Source organism: Bombus fervidus, chromosome 10, assembly GCF_041682495.2.
Source record: "Bombus fervidus isolate BK054 chromosome 10, iyBomFerv1, whole genome shotgun sequence".
Classification (NCBI taxonomy): Eukaryota; Metazoa; Arthropoda; class Insecta; order Hymenoptera; family Apidae; genus Bombus; species Bombus fervidus.
In genome coordinates, this window is record NC_091526.1 from 6,816,014 (window position 1) to 6,835,573 (window position 19,560).

General features: G+C 41.6%; 1 protein-coding gene across 1 annotated transcript in view; it reads left to right on the top strand.

The window, feature by feature from the left end:
- Window positions 1-19,560, top strand: part of Mdy (diacylglycerol O-acyltransferase) — a 92,181-nt gene that overhangs the window by 51,949 nt on the left and 20,672 nt on the right. The window contains exons 6-8 of the mRNA XM_072011283.1: window positions 7,930-8,085; window positions 15,445-15,619; window positions 16,945-17,053. Coding sequence (XP_071867384.1) covers window positions 7,930-8,085; window positions 15,445-15,619; window positions 16,945-17,053 — 440 coding nt within the window. The remainder of the gene's footprint in view (window positions 1-7,929; window positions 8,086-15,444; window positions 15,620-16,944; window positions 17,054-19,560) is intronic.

A 19,560-nucleotide genomic window follows, 5' to 3' on the forward strand; every position in this document is an offset into this window, starting at 1 on the left:
GTTGACAGAATTATTAGCGAAGCTGACAACGCGATCTCTTAATTGTCTGTGTGCATCGATGTATCAAATAATAATCTCTTAAAATTAATGGGAAGGGCATTTCACAAGTTCCCCAATTACGATACGGACAGCGGTTTCGTTGGAGGAAACTCGATACCAGCGATCGAGGGCGCCGATATTGCGGAATCGGTATAACTGATCGTGTTATTGTCACACTACTCGTAGTACATACATATATTCCATCTGGGCGCATTGGAGCGGTGATATTGACACGAGGCACTCACATCGCCTTACAATTGCACGAAATATAGTATCGTTCCACCAGATAATTATTCTTCGAGCTAATTAATGAAAACTTTGGACGTTTTGTTTCAGCCAGCAGAATTTTGGAAACTCGTCTAATTCCTAACTATCGTTTGATAATTCCCTCGGTTCTCCGAAATTTGCTTATAATTCCCGTGTATCTCCTATTTTACTGAATTCACATAGAATCGAACTGGGACTCGGATCTTGTTAATTAATAACGTTGAATTTTCGTGTTAATTAGTGGAACATCTGGGATAGTTGGAACTGTTAGATCGTTTAATAATATAGTTTAACTGGATATCGAAGCAGTCGGTTGTGAAGACAATCGTAACAGCGAATCACATTTCATGCTCTAATAGAAAGAATGACCGTCACATGCAACCATTTAAAAAATAACGTTTCGGTTGTCGTTCTTTGTTCCCCGACAAAAATAAAAGGAAACAATTCTCCCTGACGTGCATATTCACGATGGCGCTGTGTCGCGCGTCTTTCATCCGTGAAACACCTTTGACATTTTTATTCCGAACATTACGGATTTTTATGAAATCGTAATTTCGAAGGTTTATTCGATTCAGTCGCGTATGCACGCTTGAATAAAAGTTTCTGCGTAAAACACGTTGAAAGAATAAATTCCAGACTCGACGGGTGAAGTAAGAAAGTGGTGGGAATAAAAATACAATCGAAATATCTATTCCCAGCTACGCTTTTTTACGTTTTTTTATCAACCACACTTTCTCTAAATTGAATTATTTTAATATTGCACATGCATATTTATATACTACCTTCCTTTACGTTTCACTATATATACACCATTCGTTATATATTCATATATATGTATATATATTTGATTTTTCTTTTAAAGTAGTGTTGCATAATTATGAATCCAGTCGTTGGAGTAAACTCGATCGGCCGTGGTTCATCGAAATTCAGCGGATACGTATTGCAGAAATTTTAACGACGATAACGATGAGCGTCGTCTTACTCACGAATTCTAGCGGGATAGTAGGTAGGCGAATACGTGGAATTGGAAGCGCAGTCGCCGTTTCTGATTACGATCGCGAATCGAGAATATACCATCGTCCTGGCTTGTATCGTCGACCTTCCGCTGCTCTTTTCGGATTCCGCTTCCCGTTTTTGCTTTTTATTCTCTTTCTTTTCCCTTTTGATGTTTCTTTCCTAGGACTTTCATTCTTCTTTTCCCCTTCCTTCTTTTTTCTTTGATTATTTTATTCAGTATTCTCAATTTATACGTTAGAGTAGTTCAGGTGTGTCGGTTACACGCATCCGCGTTGTCACGCTAAATGCAACGTGCACGCTAGGCGGAACAAAATTGCAGACCACGTTCGACGTAGGTGCGACATTGTTCCGCGAACTCGCAGTTACCTTCTAATAGCTTCGATGAAACGATTAATCCTCGACAGGGAGACCAGGTACTACATCGCGCTCAATTAAGGATTTTCGATTCATTGTACCAATATTTCGCGTTCATTAATATTTTTTTTTTTTTCAAGTTCACGCATCGCGCGTATGGCAATTTATCGAACGGCAAAGAGAAACGAACGTCAACTCGAGCATACACTTTATGCGATCAAATATTTAGGGTATGAGATTGAGCCTGAAATTTGTATTTTAATTAATTATTCGCCAACTGTTCGTTACTACGTATCAATTCCATATGCATGAGTCCTCGAATTTCATGGAATAAAAAACGAAGGAAAAACAATCCTCGTAAATTCCTTCCGTCTAAATTACAGACAGGATCAATTACAAAAATATCGAAGTAATTTCGTTCGATTTTTATTCGGATATATATAGGTAACGTGGTATCTATGAAAATATTGAAACGTTCCCTTGTCTGGCGATCGCGCTGTCTGTCTAATGGCAGGACAATACTACTGCCAGCGAACCGAGAAATGTCACTGTATCCTACGTCTGTCATAATTTCTCATGCGTTCGCCACGATTCTAGGTTCCATTAGGAGCCTTAATGAATTTATATTTACATCTTTCAAAGCACCGCTTTTCTAACGAATTACCTGAACAGAGATGAAAAATGAAATTAAATACATTGATATCAGGAAAATCAGGAGAAAATTAAATATCCAATGAAATATCGGATCATATTTCATATAAAAGGCTATTAATTGTAAAGGAAGATTTATAGCAAATTCGAATTGTTCGAGGTAAAAAATATCTACCTTATTTTTTCTTTTGTTACATTTTTACTTCCCAATTAATAACTGCAAACAATCTTTGCATAATCACAAAAACCTGTTGACTAACAATACATCACAGAGCTTCGTTGTAAAGCGGCTGGAAGCAATCGTGGCGTTTATTCCGTAGAGGAGAATTGCCGCGGATGCGGGGATGATGAAAGGGAATCGAACCTATAAAAGATGAAGAAACTAAGTCGACCCATGGTATGAGCGTGTTTCAAAGAGAGGACGTTCTCGATGACACGTTTCCTAGGCGAGGGTGAAAGAGCCCTGGAGTCTCTTCCGTTCGAGTCGGCACGCGGAAATGGATCCTGATCAAAATGCATCAGTCTGCTTTTTCTGGCATCAGTACGATCGAAAAAAAGAGGGAGAAAACGGTGGCGTAAAGATAGACGAGAACGACTGTGTCAGTTGACAGAAGAGGAAGGAGGAATCGTCGTACTACGAGCCTGGGATAAGGTGAGAAGGTGGAAGGGGAGGCTGCTTGAAATCGAGAGGAGAAGTAGCGGGTCGAAATGGGATGGCGAAGATCGGGAGTTGCGGATCTTGAAATATACCGGGCGACAATGGGGTCCGAGGTGAAAACTGGCAATTCCTCAGCTCGACGAGCGGCCGAAGAAAATGGAGAAACTATTTTCAGTGGTGGAACTTTCGCTATTGTTGCACTCTGGCTGCACAATGCAACGATCCTCTTGGTCTCTTCATCGTTGAACGGCGTGTTCGTTGCAGCAAAATCAGTAGAATAATTCTATACGTTAACCGAGGGCGTAATTTTTGTTTTATTTTTTCTTTTTCGTCCTTTCTTTTTTGCGATCTCTTTTTTATAGTTCCTCTTCTCTACACGTCGACGCTATTGTCGGAAATGAAATATGACGGTGTCTTGAAAAATTTTGGAAAATTGTTTGCCACCGAACGATATATCTTCGGGGGTTTATCTCTCCCGCGGACAGCTGAATCGAGAGCGGAGTAATAAAATCATCGATACGTATTCGAGTACGTGAAAGAACGTGTTTGCATATAAATAGTCTTACTCATTCGCTGTCTTTGGCGTTGCGGCGCTTTATAACTGTCCATTGTACGACTGTCGATAGTTCGGTATCGGCGAATTGGAAAAAATATTGTGTAATAGGAAGAATCCCGTTTCCGTTGTTGGGCGATTTAGATTATCCCACAGTGTTTTATAATGTCGTAACATCGTCGCTCGAAAATTTACCGTCACGTAATACCATCGATGAAAAGTCTACCGGACAGCGTATCGTTCCGTATAAATCTTCCGTGACAGTGCGCCTTACGGTCCAACATAGGGACAAATTGTCGCGACTCAATTGCGGCGTGCTCGTATATTGCGACCGGACACGAAAAACGTACCGGCGTGTGTCTCCGGCGTAATGTCTCGTGCAAGAACGGTGATTTCAATCGACGTAACTCGAGTATACTATACATCTTAAACCTCGCCAGATATGTTTTCTATGGTTATAGAACAATTAAGGCATTAAGTTGCTTGACCGCTGAAAAATTGCTGGACGTGTAATAATTTTCGAGGGAGGAAGGTTCAAGGGTATATTTAACAAAACGAACGAAAAGGGTGTTAATACCGGGCCTACCGACCTGCATATAGATGGCTATAACGAAAAGAATATTTCCATTTTAAAAGAAATGAATTATATCGTCAAAATCATTTTTTGTAATAATTATAGGTTTTGAAAGATTAGAGATTTGTTATTTTCCTAGGTTTGGTAGTTTTAATATTAACAATGGAAGTTTAAGGTAAAGTAAAATAAAAATACATAGATAGTTAGATTCGAATGACAAAGTCTCTTCCTTGATCCGAGGAATTTTAGAGATATTCCGTCGTCTCGTATTTACCATGACGTCGATCCAAGGCAATTCACTCGATCGTGTCAAAATCGCATAAGAGGCGTGCACACGCATAATGTATTGGAAGTGACGCAGCGCACCCCTCAGCAAGATAGATTCGTTTCAACATACTCGGTGTCAAACCATACTAAGCGTGTACCCGCGTCACGGCATTTGGCAATTATCTTGCCTCGTATAGGTATACGGCGTACATGTATTATATTCCAGCGTTAGTCGCGCGAACTTTCGTGCGAGCGATAATCTCGGAGCGAGTATAAGCGACAAACAGGGACGTAGATGTACTTCCTTCGTTTTGCGATAACTGCCACGCAATCCTGTAACGCGTGCTCTTTTTCAGTTTCTTTAGGAATTTCCTCGTTGATTCCACTTCACGCTCGATCGATCCTTCAAAGTTATTCGGGGTCATGAGTTTTAAACCATCGTTTGATATACGGTAGGGACAGATCCCCTTTTCCCATACTATCCCGTAGCGAAGATTGATTTGTCAGGGGCGTGACAATGGTAACCCATGTCGGGAAATTAATATTTATATCGTTTTGATAGCTTTTTAACGAAGTCAAACGAAGAAACTCACGGTTGAATCCCAAAGCGGGTAAACACGGAATCTGTTGAAAAGTTTCGTCCATTTACGACAGTTATCGGGGAAATTATGCTCGAGGGAAGAGATGAATCAAGGGCTTCCTATCTTGTCCCTTAATGCTTTCGAGGTAAAACTCCTTCGATGTTATTAACAAGACCTGACAAGAGCCGCTTTCTTGTCAAAGAAGTCGCATCGTAGCATCGTCAACGGTATAACGGTGAGCACTTAAACGCGTCCACATAGGAATCTGAGAATCCTCCTAATTAGCACTGTAGCTGGGTTTTCAGGTGTCACCGTGGCAAAGAAAATATTTCTCGCGCGAAGAACGAGAAAAACACGGGGCCAAAGGGAACATCACGGTTGAATATATTAGTATACGCTTTAACCGGGTAAAGGACATTCCCGTGGTTATTCCGGAAGCTCGCGTACAACTCTGAAGGAATATAGCGGCAAATCCATGCATTCGTGCATATTTCCTGGAAATAACGTAGCCTAGCCCTTCGTGGCATCGTTGTATATCGTGGCCATTAACGAACGATAGTATCGGCCGATTATGCTTGTTACAAGCTTTCTCGCTTTCTCATTATCGTAGCTTCATCTCGCTGTCTGACTCGCACGAGTCAGGCGATTTCGATGCATTAATTATCATTCTTTCGAATAATTTAAGCAATGGGTCGTTTAATGCGCTGCGGGAATACTTTGTGTTTATCGTCATAGAGATTGGAACTAAATTTATGTCGAAACGAGAGACAGGCAGTAAGTTGATCAAAAAGTTGTTGAAACAGAAATTTTTTTGTAGGAGGAACAGTTAGTAGAAATTGTAAACGTTACGGACGAGCCGGATATCGATGATACGTTTTTAAGTTTCGCTTGAGTAATGGCAGATGATTCGAAGGAACACGCAAGTTGTCGTACCTCCACTTCGTTTAAAACCGTAGGCTAAGTAAGATCAACACGAAATACAAGAAGCATTTGTTCTGATTAAAATTACGTTTCCTCCATAGTGTGTCCTCGTTCGCCATTATCGTTCTTGGACTGAACAGTTGCAAATTTTAATAAAATCTAGCGACGTGATTCAGGGGAGCAATAAAAAACGATTTATCTCATCGCTTTGTCTTAACGAGACCATGTTTTATGGCTACTTTATTCCAGCTGCTTAGTTCTCATCTTCGATACGAGAGTTCGATATTCCGTTCAACGACTCGCTCGTTTAACTCGTCGAGTAATCGAGAAAAGTTGACCCTATTAGATGTGCAGTGCTCTTCGTTGAACAGAATAACGTTCGTCACGATGCGATATGGTACCGAAGAGTTAAAGAAGCAAGTGATCGCCTACTCGCGGCTAAAGTTATGAATCCAGCAATTAAACGTTTATTCGAGGTCGAAGTTTTGCTGCCGGCCTTATTTCATCCGCGTGAACGCAATGCGTTTTCCAACGTTATTTACATGCAAATAAAACCTTAATCCGAATAAATATTTATTAAAACTGTTTTGCCTTTGATGATGGACATGGGTCAGCCCTGACCTGGGAAAAAGTTTCACGATAAACATAGGAACAGCAAACTATTAAAAACGAAAAAAAAAAAAAAAAACGTAAAAAATAAAGAAACGGACATTTTACTCGTGCCCCTTGAAGAGCACGTCCCATTAATGTACGGAATCTCAGCACACCTAGATAACCAGGTAGCAAACGCGATTTAATTAAGATACGAACAATCCGGGATGAAGGAGGTGGCCAGGATCGATGGAAATATCGGAAAATATGAGCTTCGGGCTTCGTCATCGTCTATAATTCCGCGCCATTAGCTGTAGCAGCCCTTACTGGCACCGCATAATAATAACTGACATTCTTAAAATCGCGATGCAAATACCGTTGGCTATAATTAAACGCGGACTATGTCGGACGGAGTCACGGCCGAGGCGTTGAAAAAGAAAATGTGTTCGCGTCCCGATGTTCCGGTCAACGGAAGGAAAAATCGCGAGAAATGCTTCTGAGCCTTTAATCATTACACGTTCGTTCAGTCACAGGCTTTGTTGGGACGTTCAGTGTAAAAGAGGAAGTATAAAAAAGAAAGAGTAGGCAGGAAAAAACAAGGATAAATTCAGCGTGGATGAAATTGCCGACCGTGAATGCGTAATACCGTGCTTTATAAACCCTTTAATTGCCACATTCGGACACGTACATCCGGTGTAACAGCGTATGCTTTATTCACGCAGACGTATCCGCTGTCACGTTCCCGGAGGCGCGTAAAATTGCGATGATTAAAATGTACTTGCACGTCGTGCACCAGCTTGCACATGTCACCACACCGTTTTCCCTTCTCTCTTTCTTTCGTCTTTTTTTTTTTTATCTCAATATTCATCTTTTTTTCGTAACGGTGCGTCTCTTTGTCCTAACTTGTTTTCTTTTTTTTTTTTAATTTGGAAGGAACGTAGTACGCGCCGGGGATAACGAATGCCGTGGATTTTTCAGAATTTGTTTAATGAAATTCTCGGAAAGTAAATTTTGCTTCGTCTTTCCTTATTCGTTCTTCTTGATTAAAGATCGGTAAGCTCGAGGCTATTGTTCCGTTTTTACTTTGTTTGAGAATCGAATGTACATATCGATAGCCTCTCTCGGAGTAACCAGTTTTTATAGATGGCAAGAGGGTGAATTAATTAACTTTTACTCGACAGTAAGGATACTAAAAGGAAACGAAAAATTGTATTAATATCTCCTCGTGTATTTGACTTTAACATCGTAGACGATCGACGTACTTGTAACTTCTTTCTTTGATTCAAAATGTAGACGAGAAATCACGCGGAGAAGTAACGATTTCACCAAGATTGCTACGAACATTATTTTTCGAATTTTCTAGACCATGATACACGAGACAAAGTTACGATCGATGACAAGCTGCTACGTTAATTTGCGATATTATATATACAATTAATTCTGTCGTTTGTTTCAGTCGGTGCCATGTACGTATGTATGCTGTACGCCATCCTGTTCCTGAAGCTATGGTCGTACGTACAAGTGAACATGTGGTGTCGGCTAGGCGGCCGAAGAAAGGCAAAGAGCCAGGGCAGAATGCGACGGAAATCTTTGTCGTACGATAATCTACAGTGTAAGTAGACAATGCTCGCGTAATTTCGGTTTGACACCGTATTTTCCACTTCCTTCCTATTCCCGACGTTTTATATTCGCAAGACTTTTGTTTCAATTTGCGGTTGCATAATAACTCGACGGCGAGACGTTTATTTCTATCAACGATATCAATTTATCGCGTCGAACGAAACGGCAAACGTTATTTCGGAATGCATGGTACGCGCATCCCGGCATTTTCGATAACAACTATTACGCATTCCCTTTACATTGTTTCGTGCTTTCGCGTAACACCCTCTAATTTTACGCGAATACCGCCCGAAAAACGTCGACCATCGGGCGTGTACACCGTGTGCGCGTGGATTTTTGGTCGGCCGCCTCTGTGACGGGGCTCACACGAAAATGCTTGTTACAAGTTTTTGGACGACTGGTTAAATCCCGTGTGCAACGGTTATACACGTTTCGCGACCAGCCGGACTTGGTTTCTATTCTAAGCGAAATTAATTAAAGGAACGCGACGAGTAAAAAAGCAGAACAGCGTGCAGAATTTGTTGCCTCTACTCTGATTTATTTCTGGATATCAGGTTCATATATGTTTCTCTTGAGATCGATATCCGACTGACTCTGTTTCTTCTTCCACTCTACGATGCATTCGTGAGTTCAAAGTGTGCGATGAATTTATCCTGAAAGCTAGCCGATATAAACTGCAAATATTCGTGACGCGTAATAGACTCTGACATGCATACATTACAGCCTACACGCGCGTCTTTTGAGCGTCGCAATACAGTCCTCCACGTTGTTGGTATTTGTTCGCTCCTGAAGTTGCATACAGAATGTCCTGCTTGGTCACAACGCGTGTGCACATCCCAGCTTGCTACGCACACAGAGAGCCATAGTGGAAGAGGCGAATAATTTCCACCCAATTTAAACTCTCGATCAGCCTCGCCTCTGTTTCCGGGTATTGGCCGGTTAGGTGGTGGTATATCGATTATTCAGCCCGGCAAAGTCAAATTATACGAGCGACCTTTCCCCAATAAACTCACCGCATGGAATATTAACCCTTCTCCAACCTCCTACACCACAGTCTCCTTTCGTTTCGCCTTCCCTCTGTTTCTCCCTATACGGGAGATTGGTAGTACTGCAAAGACCTCGTGTATCATTGTGACGCGTTATGACCCTCTTTCGTGCAGTGGAAATCTGTTACACAACTCTTCCGGTTCCATAGAGACGCTTTAAGGAGACTTTGAGGGCTGTAGAAGTCACTTAGAAAAAATCAATCTGAAAAAATTACTCGCTCTATGTTCCATAAAGCCGCGTTCACCTACACTCGCCCGTTTAATCGCGTTGTATTTCTTTTGTGCTGGTATTATCGTTGTCGAGATTGTGCTCCTCTTATTCGTGATTCTGCAAATAACGATCTTTATTCGGTAAATAAGCGATCACTAAAACTCCTGGAAGTAGGAGATTCAGAAAGAAGAGAAATCTTTTCTTTCCTCTCCTATAAAGGCAACGTTTACCATTGCATTCTTACGTTTCTCGTTGGTATTATTTGCTCCACTTATTTTTAGTCAAATAATCAAGTAGAACATGGAAAGAGAATCCCACAATGATGTCTGTATGCCTAGTTCTATGAGTACGACGTACCGTTACGCTCGCATAAAGAGACATACCTCTGACGTTGCTGTTTGCAAATTCGATTCGAGTCCATTTGGTAGCCGGTTCTCTCCTCGTTTCCTGAGTTCCTGTTCGCGGCCTAGGCTCGTTAATCAACGCCAAGATAATGTGAGAGGAAGACATAATGGTGGATGCATGTGAATGGTGAGTCGCGGTACTGATACCTTTCCCGGAAACACGTGGTACAGATGTTGAGAAATGGTCGAACGTTAAGTATCGCGCGGTAGGATAATGTAGTTGTTAAAACGCTTGACCATAACCGACCGCCGTTTCCTTTCAGATATAGATGCGCAATTGCCATGATTATTCATCGGGTTAAGAACGAAAATTTCAGATTAAGAAAAATTAGACGACTGTTAATTCCTCGCTAGATCGGCTCCGCTGTTCGATCACACATAACGTTACCAAGCGAAGTATGAAAAGCGCCGCGGGCTGATATAATTATCGAAATTCGATGGGACGCCTGGGTTGCGGCGAGCTGAGCACACATCACGGCCTCTACGATCGATTCTCTTGATCGATTCGAAGTGGCGCGATCGACAAATGCACCCTAGCTACGGCAGAGCCACGAGCGCGTGTATAATCTTCCCTCTGTACCTCGTGCCATGTAATTTTCGTCCTCTGCACCCTTTCTGCTCTCTATCGGATGAACGCCAAGGCAAGCCGTATTATTGCGTCGCATAATGACGGTGTTGACTTTTGCGCGCGTTACGTTGGCGCGCATACGCGACTTTCGCGGAAGCTTTTTATCTGTGACATTTAAATGAGGATTTAGGACAAAGATAAAAAAAATGCATATAACGTGCAATTTCCCTGATATTCGATATTAGCGATCCAATGTGAGTAAAAGTGTCTGTAGGGTTTCCCCTACTCTCTGGTTCAAGCTAAATATCTTGATTATTGATCTCTTTGTACAACTACACACGTTGGCGTATTTTAATATAGAAAATTGTGCCCATGTCGGGAACGATCTTTCCATTTTTACGTAAGTGCCATGCAGAAGTCATTTATTCTCCCTTCCGTTTCATCGTATATTGTACCGATATTTAGAAAAGAACAGAGTTTCTGTGTAACTTTAAAAATTTTCTTGGAATAAATGTAGCGAATATCTACTGTTCAATCAAGTTGCGATCGCGAATAGGATTTCACTAAAAAAATGACATTGATTGTAGCAGTTGTAGCAGAAAAGGATTACATAACAATGCGATACAATACCTTCTTGACACAGAACAATATCAATTACAAATATTACAGGATGCTTTGAACTACTTTTTAGATTGCTTTTTAAAGAAAGAAATTTTTTAACTGAAAAAATAAAACTATACATACCTTTGCTCAAATTCCCCATATCTGATACGTACCAAAAGCTATGTAACAAGAATTAACAAACAAGAATGTGTAACGAATGAGTGAGCTAATTTTTAAGTGATTAGATTTTGATGTACGAACGAGCTCTACTAATCCTCTATCGATTTTGAAAGGAATTATTGTTCACACTTATATTACTTATCTACAAACTGATGATATCGTCAAATAATGAGATCAAAATCGCACTAGTGATTATTAGTTCATTACATGGCGCACTGTGATGTTCGTACCAATCGATTGGTTAAAACGAGTTCTTTCTCGCCGAGCATTACTTTCAATAAGCAATCTTCTCTAATGTCTCTCTTAGCCAGCGCAAAGCGAGAAAGTCCTTTCGGAACGTAGACACGAACAAACGGACCTTGCCGATCGGTCGAGTAAAAATAAAGCGGAAACGGTCCAGTCTTAAGCCAAACGTGGTTCGTGGCTATCCTTTCGCGTGCCACGTCGCCATTCCGACCAACGAGTTCCTGGTGAACGTCGTGGAGTTTTCTTAGGAAGCCCCCTTTTTTTCATCGCTTTGTCGAGAGAAGACCACGCTGTCGTGTGATAGTTGTTTGCAGAGAAATTTGGAAATTTTTACAGCAAGCGGGATTAATAATGTATGAATGGCGAGGGAATTTGCAGAAGGTATTCATTTTCGAGGGGTTTTAACATCGTGGCGTGACGTTCCTTTTTGAAATGTTGGCAGTTTTTAGAATTAATATCCTGTTCATCGTCATAGTCATTTTTTAGACAACCTTGTGTAAGTGAATTCGTGATAAAATATTTAAAGTATCGTGCTATTTAGGAGTATGAAAATGGATTATAGTTGGATGGAATTTTATTTTTCAATTTTCAATACGGGGATTTATTTAATTATATTATCTACACTAACGATTTTATGTAGTAACATAAAACTCGTTTGCAAGCTTCGCAGAGGTAGAAAATTTTTCGTGGATTCAGGCCTCTCATGGATGCAAAAATCAGCTAGTTAGTGGTAATCCTTTACTTTCACGTAATGAGCAATACGAAAATCTGGAAATAATTATTCGTCTGTAGGGAACAGTTTGTTCTAAAATATCAATGTTATACATAGTTTCACATTCTGATCAATTCGTTCATTAAAACATACTAAAACCACGGCTATTGGTATTAATGGTAGTAGCATGAAATTCCAAACCCATTGTGGTTATACTGATATCTTTCTGATACTCGATATCATTCTCACACATAACTCAATAATGATGTTCAATAGTATCTTAAAATCCTTCTGTAATAAATGTAAATTTTTTTTCTGTAAAAAATTTTCGGAACATGAAAAATTTAGTTTTTTTTTTAATATCGTGCAATTGACCCTATTTTTGCAACAGTTTTTGTTTTCTGGTTCTTCAAGGCCACTATTTTCAAAATTTCTATTGCTTAGTGTTTTAAATACTTACGCAACGTTAAATATGCTGTCATATATCATGTGTCGGGAGAAGAGAGTCGTTTAATGCTACTGTCGGACGAATTTCCTCTAATTTATTACTCCGTTGACGTCCAACCTTTCATACCGCGAGCTCACGGAAGCATCTACGCGTCTAAAATCTTCTTACGTGCCGGTATCACGAGCTTCGCAGCACTCGCGAGAACTATGAACCCAACAAGTTCGCACCCCTCTGTTCTTATCATCGTGGGGTAGCAAGCTGGATGTTACGAGATCATGCAGGCTTTCATTCAGGGAAGCAATTTCTATTTTTTTCTTTTTTTTTCAATTTTTTCGGTAGATTAGAATTTGTGTTATTTTAAGAACTTGTATCGTGCATAGTATATCGATACAAAAGTAACAAGAATTCTAATGTCCAAATCTATATCCGGAGCTTTCGATGTTCTTCATCCAAAATTAAAAGATTTCGGTGGAGGTCAGTTACTTAGCATAGTCATTCAAAGTTACAACAATTACGCGCGATTATATTAAAAATGAGTCTTTGACTGATAAAATGTTTATACAATTAATCACGTGTTAATTGCTTACGCATATCTGTTGAGAATTGTGGATCCTAATTGCCGAAGTAAAAGTAAAGAAACACTAAGGTTACACTTAGAATTCATATTAAAATAGTTTTAGATTTATTTAATAAACGATTTCCAGGATCTTCGTCGATATGCATTTGCACGCGTCTCAATACTCTCTTTGTCTCATCATCTTCTACATCACACTGCCAGCGGAACAGTTACATTCATCTGTTTTTTGAGACGCCGCGCACACACATACTTCCACACACTCATATTCACATACGTGTGTCACTACTACGCGGCCAATCTGGTCTAGCACAGAAAATTATACATAACTCAATAATATCATTGTTTGAGTACTGCCGATCTATGATACATTATAACTCATGATGTGATAAAATAGAACCGGTTGGAACTGTGAAAGAGCCAGCAGCAAGTTGTCGAAGAAAGCGACAAAGAGAAAAGGAAGGCGAACGATCGAACGGAAGGATCGCACAGCGAACGAGAAATCTCACAAATTAAGCTTGAGCGGTACAAGAGACGAAGCTTCCGACCGATAGGATTGGCTGCAATCTTCGACAAGGCAATCCGGCGAACCCGTAAATTTCCTGGAACAGTGCGAACCGAGCCTAACAGACCCCGGCTGTCTCGATACCAGTTGGCCACAATTTCCCGACGACATGGAGATCTAATTCTAGAAATTTATTTGCCCGATAAACTGAAGGTGTTTTCAGGCGGATCCTCGAAACGTTCGTGATTCATTAGCCAACGGACGGTTTCCAATCCATGGACGTCGTTTGCAGAACATTTTCTTTCGAAAATACCCAGGTCACAGTTGCCAGCCACTTTCCGACGTGGTTGCTCCCGCAAATTATTGCACGCTGATTCGTATGGTAATTAGAGGAACAAAGTATCGCATAGAAACCGGTTATCGACCGTAATAAATTTCGAAAGTTCCCGAAACTTTAACGACACTTTTCGACTCCTTCTGGTTATTACATTCGATATTGGTCAGCAAAGCGATCAGTCCTTCGATATTTTGACAAAGAGGTCGGTTATAGCAATTCAATTCGATTAATATATTTCTCACTCATTGGAACATCTATTGCAAATCAATCAACAAATTTCGACGATGGAGCAATCGCACCGGGCACGAGGATCGTGTATTAAAAATTCCAATCGCATCTCTGCAATGGCATTGCTCGCATGGAATCCTCGCGATATCTCACGGTTTATCGCGCACATCGGTTGATCATCGCGCGGCATCGTATTAACTCGAACAACGACCAGACGAAACAAGGAATTCCGTGCTGTTCGGTATTGAGTACCAAGCAGCCAGTCACCGTGCTGAGAAAAAAACATGACGGAGAATAAATGAAGCAGCTATGAGATCAGTGGAATAAGAGCGAGGAAGAGGGGACAAGAACGGAGCAGAAAAACGGAAGTGAGACGAACGAAAAAGAGGCAGGAGGAATTTAATTTGGACGAATTCTTGGGCACTTATTACCCGAGGCGAGGGCTCGAGGCCCATGGAACGTCGCTAGGCGTCGTTCCGAACGTCTCTCGTCGGCACGATGGTACTCGCGGCAGTCACGTCGATTTCCTCCCGGTTGCAAACAGCGTTTTGAACGTTGAGCGTGTCGCAACGACTCGAATCGGACCGATCGCTCGGTTCCACGGCCCTTTCCGGGTAACAGCCGGCGCGTAACTGAGCTTATTTGAATTCCAGATTGGATTATCCGTTGGATTTGGATAAATGAGGGGATTCTATCAGTTATTCGTGCTGGCAGGGGATTAGGCGCATAGATGAGAATCGGTCGCGTTTCGAGTCAACCAACGAGGAAAAACTTTCCGCCGATCCTAGCGAAATTTTGTCGTGGTATACACTACCACGCTTTAACGTGTTCCATCGCCTTCATATTGAAATCGTGTAATAACGATGACTACCGTAACAGTCGCGTAGCAATTTGAACTTACGTCGCACGAGGGATCGAAGTTTAAATACTCGCTGGTTTTTCTTGGAAAGATTAAACTACACCGGCTCTTCCCGGTCCTTGGGGATGCACGGAATGATTCTCGAGCACTGCACGGCGGAGCAACTAACTTCCCGGGTACCTTTTCATCAAATTCCCCGTTGAAGCTTTCACTTTCTTCTTTTTTCCTTTTCTTTCTCTCTTCCTCTCTTCTTTCCTTCCTTTTATTTCGTCGATTTTTGCTTTTCTCCGGTTTTGGCCCGGTTGCAAGCACGAGAGGCTGTCCAAGGGTTCGCGAAATTCCTGTTGCTTGCCAGCCGTGGCGTGTGATTCATCGCTGTAATCTGTTTTTTCTCCCTTTAGTCTAACGCGGATACGATTCGTTGTTGCAGCTTCCATCGCGAAGCAAAGCGGCGACCAGGTCGACGACTCGAAGCACAAAGTAGACGGCATGGTCTTGGTGCAATATCCGGACAACTTGAATCTCCGTGATCTTTACTACTACATCCTGGCGCCTACCCTCTGCTACGAACTGAATTTCCCCAGAACACAAAGGATTCGGAAAAGGTAAATAGCGAGAGGTTGAATTTTTTTTTTTTTTATAAACCTTTTGATCAATACATTTTAGGAAATATTCGAACGTTTTAGTTTTCCGCGCACGGTAAAATTGTCGGAGAGATTTTTAAAATAACGAGGAGAGAAACTCGAGGTATATTTTAGAACCTTCGGTATCATTGGATATTCTACGCCTGGAATATACGTTCTATGAAACATCCATCATGGAACCAAAAGGCCAATATTGCTTCTTTTTTCTCTCTCCGCATATTCTATTTCTGAAAATATAAATTTAGTTTTAAACTGAGTAAAACCTGTTCCAGTATCTTGGTTTAGAGAAACAACCTTTTACTTAGTCATCTTAAATAATCAACATCGATCGCTTTGAAAAAGGTATGCTCAGTTAAGTTCTTAAAATCACTAAATTTGTTAACTGCAGTTTACGAGAAAATTGCACAGCTGAAGTTGCTTTCCGTTCTAATCCCCGCAGTGTACACATTTTTCTACGTAAGAGTGGTAGATCTTGGCCAGGTTTGCACGGCACTTGCCGAAAAAGTTTCCCTTCTTCCTCGGTTTCGGTGGTGCACACTTCCTTTTGGAAGAGAGAAACGAAAGGGAAGAAGGCAAAGTTGGCGAGCGGAAATGTTCGCGAAATTAGATTTAAGTGGGCTATTGTTGGGAAAATAGAGAGAGGGTACGTTTGGATGGACTCGCCCGGAGGCAAGGTGATGTATTCCTTTTCGTGCTTCCGGGTTCGTACTTCCGATTGTATCCGGAATCCCGGAGATTTTCGTGGAACACTTTCCTCCGTCTGTACGGACGTATTTCGACGATGCATACAGCCGCCGCCGCCGCCGCCGCCGCCGCCACTGCCGATTCAGTCGGATGGAGTGCATCGGCGAAAGAGAAGTCTGTGGCTGGCCGACGTTTCTTGCCACCGGCAGTTGTTGGCCCACGAAAATCCCTGGGACGAATTGCGACGGGGAAAAGAAACGTCATATCGCGTGATTCCCTCTTGTCGAGTCATATTTTTGGATTTTCTCGGCGAGCGTGGCGAATTTTCGACATACACGAAGTGTGCATGATAAGAGAAATGTAACCAACGTGGCTAATGTATTATTTGCAGAAAAGTCATGACGTAGACTAAAAAGACGTGGCTGACTCTGTTTGACTAACGTACGTGGAAATGGGTCATGCTTTTACAGGACTAGAAACTCTCGGTACATCTTCTACGAAGCGAAATAGTATATTTAAACAAGAGACAATATTTTTGTTTTACTACGTCCGTGTTGAATGAGTCTGTAATTACGTAATTCACATTTTACTTATCTGTGCAGATTTCTAATTAAACGAATCTTGGAGGTGGTGGTTGGCTTGCAAGTAGTCATGTCGCTGTTCCAACAATGGATGATCCCGTGTGTGAAGAATTCGCTAGTCCCATTCAGCGTAAGTGTTTCATTTAGTCTTTCATATAGCCCATTAAATCCTCTGTACAACGGCGCGATGGAAAAATCTCATTACGCCTGGAAGAACGGCCCTCTCGAACCTCGTACATCATAGAAAACAATTTTCCTTATCCGTTTTACTTTCGTGCTCGTTGAACCAGTACCGCGGTACTAGTATCGCGGCGCTATGCATCACGCGTTTATCCCTTTTATTCTCTACTCGAAATAAATAATAATCTATCGTTCGATATATCGACATGTATCGCGAACGTTATTAAGGTGGCTAATTATTTATACGAACGGTCGTAGATAAGATCTAGGAAACTAGCCATTGGGAGCAAAATGGCTCCTAAGATAGTGAGAGTGGATGAACAGAAGTGTAATTTGGTTTCAGCAAATAGGTACGATCAATCTTTCTTGTAATTCCCAGACTGCTAGCTACGATACGCACAAATATATGGTCGACCGACCCCAACCTGTTCCATCCAGCCTCTCGCACGCCCGTTGCTCACAGAAAATCCCCATGCACCCCTTGGTAATGACATGTTTCTACGCACACCGCACAATAATGACCCTGACGACCCATCAGTTTTTATCTCGTCAGGCTGTTAAGCGGCCTCTTTGCTCCTCTTTTTCCAGTTATATTTGACAGGCTGGATCATTTGTTAGGGAACATGGCCATGAGACTCGGCTCTCGCGAAAATCTACCAAGAATTGTACGTGTTTCGCCAATGTATCGCGCCACAGTCGACTGTAATCAGGCTGAAGCTGTAAATATGGCGGATAAGCTAGTTGGACAATTTGGACGGAATGCAACTTGGAGAATACGATTGTATCTTTTATTATTGCCGATACAATGGCGCAGGAAAATAACGTCCGTCCAAGGAGAATGATAAAGTTAAATGAACAACGACATTGATGGGCAATTCTGTTTGATAATTCAGTCGATCTGTGTAATGGTGTGGTGTATTTTCGGTGTAAATTTCGTCGATGGCAGGAACAAGAACGGAACTTGAGACTGTGAGCTGGCAATTAAACTCGTTCATTCTCGTCGATTGGTCGATTTACTCGTTGCCTCGTTATTCGTTATCGAATCGCGGCGTATCTCGGCGTATCTGTTATTTACAGCCGCCGAATCGCAACGTTGCGTTGTCAAAAAGTCGAAAGGGAAGAGTTACGTCGCTTTCATATGACACGGTAAACCGCGGGCGTGTTAACTCGAAAAGGGTGAGAGGCTGTAATGTCGCGAAATTATTTTTCACCTAGCATTGGTCCGACACGAAACAGCCACCGCGATAAAGACAACGGCGATCTCGTGCGCGTAATGAGTCGACGGCAATTTTGCCAGCACGTGAAATTAGCGTTGCGCGAGCAGCAATTGCGGTGGAAACAATACGAAGAACCGGCAAACAACGTACTGACGTTGCCACCATTTTTCACTAATTTTTTTCCTCCTTTGCCTTTTTGCTTCATTTTAATTTGTTCGTCCGTTCTTTTTATCTTTTATTCCTTTCTAGCCTTTTCCATCACGTAACTCTTTACCTTTGCTTAACGGTTAAATCGCAGACGTTCCAGTTCGTTTCACGGTCAGTGAAGTACCGAGGGTAATCAACAATTTGACGTTTATTCGTTTAATTCTGTGACATTAATTGAAAAAATTCAACCAGGCTGCGGTTTTGATTGTTCGTTAACGAGGAGATGAATAGCTCCGCTGCCAGTGTGCATCGGTGGCAGAAATTTCCCGCGCGTGTTCGCCCAGTTCGTGGATTTAAATGGATCCTTTTACGCGGACAGTTTTAACCACGGCTGATCCGCGCCGGACATCCGCGGTTTACCAACTATATCCATAGATGGCCGTATAATGTAGTCGGCTGTTACCCATGCGCTACCATTCTAGAACGTTGGAAATTTTGGTGATTTCTTTGTTTCGAATGGTTCGTCACGTGTATGTACATTTTTCTTTCCCGCGAGAAAGATCAAGAGTTTTACGCAAATGGAATCGACAACAGGAATTAGTAGATACGTTCGTGTATGGTCGGACGTGTTAAAATTTAGAATGTCACAAATACAGTTGTTTGAGAGTTATTCTAACGTTTCTCCGTACCGCTTAACGACGCTTTTCACTGAACACTTCATTGACAACCACCACACTCCACTTTTATTACCTTCTTCTCTGTAGAGTGTTATAAAACCATTCAAGAAGTTTCCAGCTACTCGTATTTTCTTTCATAATTAATGGCACTGGCTAAGAGAAGCGTATTCACGATGTCGTACATTTTTTATGAGTTCCAAAATTGAAATATTATCATAGTGGAAGGTACTTAGGGAAACACTCTCCGGCAAATCTAATATGCCACTTCGCGAGAGTAAAAAACTGAAACTTCCGGTTAATATACTCTTTTATTCGCTTTGTCTGCGCAACAAAAGATAATATCCAGATAATGAGTAGCCAGTCCAGTCTCGCGGCAGCTTTGGAGGGTGCGCGGGGCGTGTCGTCGCGAAGTAAAA